Source organism: Nicrophorus vespilloides, unplaced genomic scaffold (assembly GCF_001412225.1).
Source record: "Nicrophorus vespilloides isolate i.1.1-1 unplaced genomic scaffold, Nicve_v1.0, whole genome shotgun sequence".
Classification (NCBI taxonomy): domain Eukaryota; kingdom Metazoa; phylum Arthropoda; class Insecta; order Coleoptera; family Silphidae; genus Nicrophorus; species Nicrophorus vespilloides.
In genome coordinates, this window is record NW_017097062.1 from 88,791 (window position 1) to 98,131 (window position 9,341).

General features: G+C 28.5%; 1 protein-coding gene across 1 annotated transcript in view; it reads left to right on the top strand.

The window, feature by feature from the left end:
• The window catches only part of LOC108558798, a gene marked incomplete at its 3' end in the record, with an annotated part of 12,145 nt that extends 5,712 nt beyond the window's left edge, over nt 1-6,433 (top strand). The window contains 1 exon segment of the mRNA XM_017915829.1: nt 6,302-6,433. Within this exon segment, the coding sequence (XP_017771318.1) occupies nt 6,302-6,433 (132 nt within the window).
• Between the last annotated feature and the right edge of the window lie 2,908 nt (nt 6,434-9,341).

A 9,341-nucleotide genomic window follows, 5' to 3' on the forward strand; every position in this document is an offset into this window, starting at 1 on the left:
ATTTTTTCTATTCCGTCTCGTTAATTTCCTTTAATTTTACTTTCCTGCTAATAAGGTTACAATTAAGAGACTGAGTGGGTGGATTCGTGTGGGAACGTTAAAGGTTAAACGATTTTCCTGCGGGCGTGAGTGGGAAACCCATCGTAAATTATCTTACGAACGGCTGAACTTCCTTTGCAGGAAATGCACACTTTCAACAAAACTAGAGTTATGTATCCGCTAAAATTTGAATTACACAAAAAAAAACACGAAACAATTAATTAGAAATTTCTGGTTGTTTAATAGGAGTTTAATTATGGGTTTATTATGGGACTTTAATGATGGTGTATTATGGAAGGGTTGATGTGATTTGTATGGACGGTAATAATGTGGACAGAAGTTTGGTGATATGAAAATCCCAGTGATTGGTTCAGGAACAAGTTTACGGTCGGGCTGGTAGTTAAATTCATCAGAGGAGGTACACGTAGGTAGTAGTGTATTACTTGTCCAACCCCCAACCGGTATCCCTTATACCCATACCCCGGAGCTGTGTGGCAGCAAAACGTGGGTTGTTTTTGGATCGATATGTGTGGAGTCGAGCTACAGCACATCCACCCACATCACTTGCATCTCGTCGCCGCCAACCCTACAGGACACTATATTATAATATTGCAAATTTCCGGGGAAAATATCAAATATTGCATCTGTCTCCCCTTTTATATACCATTCACCGGTCGATGTTTCACTTGTAAAGAGGCGGCGTTGACCGGAAATCTCTTTTCCTGCCATTATTTATTGCTGCAAGAACAGAATAATTGAAATCAACAGTTATCAAAAGAATTATATAGATAAATACATGCAAATCTTGTTATTTATGAACGAAAACTATCCAAAATCAATGAAAAATTACAAAAAAAATAATAAATATATAAAACAATCTATTTTTTCATAATTTTACATATTTTGACATAAATCGAAAACAAAATACTTGATTTATTTTGTTTATTACTAAAGAGTTAACAAATGAAATTATTTTTTGATCATTACTGGTACTGAGTATTTGTTATGTTATGCTAGAATCCAACATTTATATAGAAATATTGAACATTTTATATAATTTATATTAGATCTTAGCATTTTTTTTATCTATTTCATTTTTGTGGTAAAAATTTCAAGTGAAAATATGTGAATTTTAGTCAATAGATGTCCCTTTTCTGTGCTCGTTTGTACATTTAGGTTTATACCTGCGCCTTTACACTTCAATTTTTTCCAATTTTAAGTTAAGATCATACTTCACAGGATCATTTCTGTAGTGTATCTTCACAACACATATCACAAATGTGACATGTATACAAACCACGATGACGAGTCGTAGTTCTGCTATCTGAGCGTGAGGCAGAAGTCTTTGGATTCTTCAGAATCTGAAGCCTCATCGATGACCGTTCGCTTCGTTTCTTCGAAATTTAGTGAAGGATAGTTGAACATTCCGAGTGGCTTTTTTTATTGAATCTAAATATAATTTATTTCTAATGTATTGTCGTTTTTTGATTTTTGTTATATAGTTTTATCTCTTTAGAAGTTCTTTATTTCGATGATCACATTTATTTATAGCTTCCATTAATTGTAAATTATAAGCATTGACATGATTTTATTTTCTAGTGATGTTCATGATATCAAAGACTTAATCATCATATATGATTACAAATTAGATCTTAAAAACTACAGATGGTTAAAATTAAATCTGACATAACTTCAATACAAAATGAAGATTGGTTTATGAAAATGGTTAAATTTATTTTGTGACATCTAATATTTACATTTAAATGGACTATTTCTCAATCTACAAAATTTTCATTAATTTGATATAGTTTTTATTAGTTGATTAAAGAGGTAAAAATTTCAAGTGAAAATATGTGAATTTTCATCAATAGGTGTCACTTTTTGCACTCGTTTGTACATTTAGTTTTATACCTGCTCTTTTACCGGTCAATTTTTTCAAATTTTAAATTAAGATCATACTTCACAGGATCATTTCTGTAGTGTATCTTCACAACACATATCACAAATGTGACATGTATACAAACCACGATGACGAGTCGTAGTTCTGTTATCTGAGCGTGAGGCAGAAGTCTTTGGATTCTTCAGGATCCGAAGCTTCATCGATGACCGTTCGCTTCGTTTCTTCGAAATTTAGTGAAGGATAGTAGAACATTCCGAGTGGTTTTTTTATGAAATTAAACAAAAATCATTAATATTTAGTTATATTTCTGCAGTGAATTTATGTAACTTTTTACATAGTTGAAAAAAATATTTTTATGTATTTGAGAAGAAATTTATGAACAAATATATTCATCAATAGTCCTTTTTTAAATATGTTTATAGAAGTTATTTCATTCTAAAGTCATCATTTAGTCATACTCAACATTTATCAATAAATCTGAAGTAAAAAGTAGAACTATGATATTTATTTACAGTATAATATGAAACATATGCTTACCACATTACTAAATAATTCTTAAAATATTATTAAATTCTAAACTTCTTTTGCTATAAGATTTTGGTACTTGCAGTTCAATATAGTTTAGAATGAAGAGATTATACTAATTTATATTAAATTTATGCTATAATTCATGTGCAAGAACTTCCTTTTTTAAGGTCAAGTAAAATTACTAATTACTAATACTAGTCGATTATATTATTGTAATTATATACAGTTAAATTAAACTTACATAATTCATTTTTTGAGTAAACTTTAAAATAGAATTTTGGCATAAGAAAATATGAGAATTTCCATCAATAGGTGTCGTTTAGCTTGGTTCGCTTGAATACTTAGGTTTATACCTGAGCCTTTACCCTTCATTTTTTTTAATTTATAAATTAAGATCATACTTCACAGGATCATTTCTGTAGTATATCTTCACAACACATATCACAAATGTGACATGTATTCAAACCGCGATGACGAGTCGTAGTTCTGCTATCTGAGCGTGAGGCAGAAGTCTTTGGATTCTTCTGGATCCGAAGCTTCATCGATGACCGTTCGCTTCATTTCTTCGAAATTTAGTGAAGGATAGTGGAACATTCCGAGTGGCTTTTTTATTAAATATAAAGTAAATCTTTAATTATATTAATCAAATTGTTACAAATATTTCTAATTTTTGATATGAAAATAAGTGTATGGATATATTTATTTTACTTGAATATCTAAATTTCATTCATATTTTTTTATATAGTTATTTCAACTAAAGCTTTATTTTTATATATTCACAAATATATGTTTTGTAAAAAAGTGGTCAAATGAAACAACATGTATTACATGAATTCGCATACAAAGTATTATATCTAATAGTAACATCAAATCTAATAATTAACAATTCATTGGATATTTAACCTTTCATTTGATTGTTACTACTAGTTTTGACAATTTTTGTCATATACTAGACGATTTCACATATAAAGTTTAACATCTAGAAGAAAATGTTTTATAAAAATGTTGTGAAACATACAAATATTAATTAACAAACAATTCATGTAAGATTGAACATTTTATTTGATCGTTAATAATTCTGAGCATGTTTTGCCATGTATTGATATGAATTTGGTTGTAGAGTACAACATTTATAAGAAAAATCAAAATATTTTGCAAAAAAGTCTTTTTTTCAGAAATAATTGATGCTTCCTGGTAAACCATAAGTTTAAAAAAAGATAATTTGTACAAAGATACCTTGGTTAACTTTACTTCTAATAACAAAGCTTCAATACACCGAAGTTCGGAATCTCAATCTTCATTTACCAAAAAATAATCCAATTGAAGACCGATGATCAAAAAAATATCAGACTGAATATGGGCAAATGTAGTGCTATAAATAGAAAATAACAAATCCAAGAAAGTAAAAATGAAGTTATCCAGATGGATCTGGTTTTTAAAATATCGATAAAAAAGATGTTAGATATTTACTGAATGCAGTGAAATATTTGTGAAATATTGTTAATAACGAAGATAAATAAAGCGAAGACAAAATTAAAGTTTCTGAATAAGAACAAACAAACATAACTTAAAAAACTGTTATTTATCTCTTTGAGGGGCGGTGGTATTTTTGAACATGCCTAGTAGGACATTATTATCATATTCCAGAAAATGTACAGGAAATAGGAATTACCATTTAATATGGTTGGTAAGTAAAGGGATGAATCTTGATGGTCCATGCTATACGATTTTCATTTAGTTGACAAAGTTGTCTGATTTTGTTGTCTAAAAAATTGTGGGATCTAGAAATGTATGGTCCCTCAAAGAGTTATGTACTTTTTTAAGTCATGTTTTCATTGACAAAGTTTGTAATTTTTTAAATGAAGTTTTGCTTAACGAAGTAATGTCGTGGAACGCATGATCTTATTCGTTAAACGAGGTATGACTGTATTTGCACTAGAGATTTGCATATATGAACCATTTGTAACAAATTGAGAAATTTTACAAAAATATATTTCTGAAATTATTAGTAAACCTAATAATTTCTAGATAAATAGGTAGATAAAATATTGTATTTTACCTATTACTAGTTTTGAGCATTTTTCATCTATTAAATATAAGAAATTATTGAAAAATAAGAAACAGAATAGACTAGTGTGTTAACTAACACTAGTTGATGACACATTCGTTATTAACAATGTTTACTTGCTTATTACTAGTTCTGATATTTTTTGTTCAAATATTACACAAATTCACATTGACAAATATAGAAATTCAGGCAAACAATAACTTAATAATAAAGAAACTGAGGAAAGAAGTTGAACATTTTATTTGCTCTAAAAGCAATGAGCAGTGCTATAGTATTACGTCTTCAATTGAATTACTTATCTAGTTCAATAGATTGACCCACTTTACTTGTTTACCTCCCAATTTTCGCAAACAATAAGACGTTATTATATAATAATAGTAACGTAATATGGGAAGAGTTGTAATTCCTATAAAAAAATCTTGTATCTAAAAAATAATATTCTAAATCTAAAAATTAAAATCATAAACGATTTCAAAACAATTAAAAACTACATAATAAAGTACACGAAATGTTTAAATAGAAAATAAGAAGCTGATGCTTACTAATAATTGTAGCAAATTTACTTATTCTCATTCATTTATTCAGTATTAAGTTGACTTGTAAACTTTTGCTTAATGTAATACTTTCTTCTTTTTTTTTTCTTTTGTTCTGAAGAAGGAGCATACATTAAGCTCAGCATAATGACGGTGTACATTGGAGGAAATTCAATTTGGTTTCGTTACTGACGTGGCATAATGAAGTCTTTCCTTTCGTTTTCCTTTTCCGAGAAGGAAACACCTTTTTCCACAAAATCAATGCGCGCTGCTTATGAATATGCCACCCTTCATCCGTTCCACATCCACATCTATATCTAATTTTCAGTGCGTATTTTATATTTATTGAATTATTATTATATAATAAAAATATATCAAAGTTTTACCACAAATTTATAATAGCGTTTTCAAACAATTATTTTGCAATTCATAACAAAATAATTTGGAAATTATCAATCTTTCGTAATTGTTATAAATATACAACAATTGTTATAATTTCAAACAAAAAAATCTATTTTTTTTATTAAAAAGCAATTGCCAAAACTGTTTTTATATTAAAGTTATATTTAAAATCATTGTTTAAATATGACTTTAGCATAGAGACAATCACAAATAAGAGTAACATTGACGAAAACATTGAAACGGAAGACAATTAGAACAAAAAGTAATACATTGTGACAAACATTTATATAACGTTTTTGTACAAATATTTTAATTCAATTTACTTTTATTGTTTATCGTTTTGTTGTATAGATGTATTGTACTCTCAATCCTCTTATAACGCGGTTAATTTGTAGAGTTATATGGAAATCGTGTTATAAGAATATCGCATTAAAGTTTGGAGGATTTCTAATCACACTTTATATAGGAACCGCGTTATGAGAGGACCTCGTTACAGGAGGATTTATTGTATAATAATTAAATAATGTTAATTTAAATATAGTTTACAATTAATTATACAATAATACATCGGATAGTACGGTTCTGCCAATATACCGGACTATTTGAATCCGCACTAATCGAGACCCTGAGAGTTGCATAAAAATACACATTACAAAAAATTATAGAGATTTTTTTTGCTCAATTAAAATTTAGTTTGTTTTGAAATTTTCAAACCGTACTATACAGTGAATCCGTACTGATCTAAGCCGCACTATGCGAGTTTTTGCTGTATTGAGTTTTGTGTAACTTGTCATTGATTTAGTAATATAAATTTAATTGGTTTTATTTCAGATTCCGTCCAATCCACGCAAAATTTATCATGTTACCAATGCATACGTACAACGAATGTGGAATGCTTACCAGAAGATCTCCGTCCTTGTCCATCGAACTCGGATAGATGTGTCACTCATATCATGAAACAGAGTAAGTACTACATTAATATTTTAAGAAAATTTACATTATTTACAACAATAATTGCATAAAAAAAAGACATAATAATACTCTTAAAAATAAGTAATTTCAAATAGATTTTCAATTCTTTAATTAATTTAACCTAAATAATTTTGTATACACTAAAAATGTTTTGTGTCAATATTTAACCCGTTCAGTGGTTATGTCGTATATATTCGTCAAGATCTCTTGTATTGCGTAGAGCTTATGACGAATATATTCGCTTCATGAACAATAAAATACGATAGCAACAAAAATATGTGACCCTTAAAGAATTTTATTTATTTCTGGATAAAAATTTTCAAAATCATTTTTAATTGTATTTTTAATTCAATAACTATAATGGACTATAGAGATTATTATTTCTTTTTTATATACACTTAAAATAACCTTTTACATAGACTCTAAAAATATTGACTAATATATCATAAATAAGTAAAAACAAATGGACGTATAGTGAAGACAATAAAAAAGAAGAGACCATAACCAACTTTACCATACAAAATTTTATTATTTCTTTCTTTATTTCCACTTTAATGTCCTTTGATGCATTTTTGTCTCGAACATAAAAAGCAAAATTACCATTCAGTTCAGTGAATACTGATACTAAAAAAAGTGTTTTTATTGTTTCGAATCCGTTCGCATCAAACAAAGTTTCGTTTGTAATTCTCATGAAATTCTATACTTTATTGAATGCACGAGAATATTACTCCAATTTACGGGATGTAAAATGTCGCTCGAAAACTTTTCTCCTGCATGCAATGAATCAATTCGAACTTTCCGCAATTTAATAAATCATTTACTTGTTTATTTGCGTTCACATAGACCCGATGTATTATGGATTTACACAAACCTCATTCATTAAACGTCCGAGTAAAAAGTTGGTAGTCCTGCATCCAATTTCAGTGATGAATTACATTGCTACACATGAATTAATCATGTTAATATAGTTACATTTGTCGCATTTACAATTAGTTTCCAGCAATTTTATTATGCGACTATAATTTATGTTATGTAATATTTAATTGTCTATTTATTTCGTCTATTCTCACTTTTTACATTATTTATTCTAAAGAAAAGTATTTCTGTCGTTTATGTTTTTTTTGCATTTTCTACATGTATTCCTGCATTTTTTTGTGTCTTTTTTTTAATTATTTAAAGAACATGAACATTGGTTTTATTTTGGATGTTTCATTTGGAAAGAGCCGCGATTCTCAACCTTTTTACCGCAGTTGTAATACGACCAATTGCTACAAATATTTCAACAGTTTTGACACACGGTGACAGCTGTCATTTTGCGACAATTTAAACATATTACCCCTAGGTTGAGAAACGCTGAGTTTGAGCTGTGCTTTCATACAGGAATGTTGATTACAACTGTCAATTTTCATTTTTTTTAATGAATTATGAGGATGTTACAATTTTTTGTTGACAAGATGATGTACGATGTGAAAATGTTACCACACCTAAACTAATGCCTCTGTTTGCGTACAAAATCAATAACGTTTATAGAATATACTTGTGCTGTATTGTATAAGGGAGTTGTACGTTCTAAGATGTTATGAAGGGTTGGGTAACTAATTGGGAATGTTATGGATGAGGTCGTAAATAATACACTGCTCGTGACTGGTGAGATATTAGTCGGAGAGATTGGATCGATCCTGAGCGAAACAATCATTTTCAGATCTCGTTTTATAACCTTTCTTTTAACTTGAAAACTGTGGATATAAAAGAAGGTTCTTGTTCCTTATACATTTTGTATCAATTTATAAATACATTAGTCAACGTCAGTGCTTGAATTGAAATATGTTTTGAGTAATAACTCAACTTTCCTTCATCAATAAAACTGCGAATAATAATTTGTGATTTAATGATAATGAAATTTAGTCGACTTTTTTTGCCTAAATTAGGGTTAATAAAAATTTGTGAATATATAAAAATAAAGCTTTTGTCGAAATAGCACACAACTATATCAAAAAATATGAATGAAATTTAGATATTCAAGTAAAATAAATATATCCATTCACTTATTTTCATATCAAAAAATTGAAAGACTTATACCAATTTGATTAATACAATTAAAGATTTACTTTATATTCAATAAAAAAGCCACTCGGAATGTTCTACTATCCTTCACTAAATTTCGAAGAAATAAAGCGAACGGTCATCGATGAAGCTTCAAATTCAAAAGAATCCAAAGACTTCTGCCTCACGCTCAGATAGCAGAACTACGACTTTTGGATCTCTTCATCGATGACCGTTCGCTTCATTTCTTCGAAATTTAGTGAAGGATAGTAGAACATTCCGAGTGGCTTTTTTTATTAAATCTAAATATAATTTCTTTGTATATTTAATACAGATTTGACAATATTTTTGTTCTTCACCTTTTTTATCTTTAGAAGTTCATTATTTTGAAGATAATTGTTGTAGCAAAAGGAAAGTTGTTTCAAGTGAAGTTCTTTTGGATATATTATCTACTAACAACACTTTCTAATAATAAGTTATTATAAATTAGATGTTCCAAACTAAAAATCAGTGAAATTTGGTCTGACTCCACAGAACATGAAAGGTGGCATATTTTCTTTTATGGCATATTGTATTTACTTTTAAGAGAATTATTTCTCAACGCATAAGGTTTGGATTTGTTTATTATATATCTATGAACAGTTTAGTAAAATGCCAAAGTTTCAAATAAACATATGCGAATTTTCATCAATAGATGTCACCTTTCGCACTCGTTTGTATATTTAGGTTTATACCTACGCTTTTACCGGTCAAGTTTTTCAAATTTTAAATTAAGATCATACTTCACAGGATCATTTCTGTAGTTATCTTCACAACACATATCACAAATGTGACATGTATACAAACCACGATGACG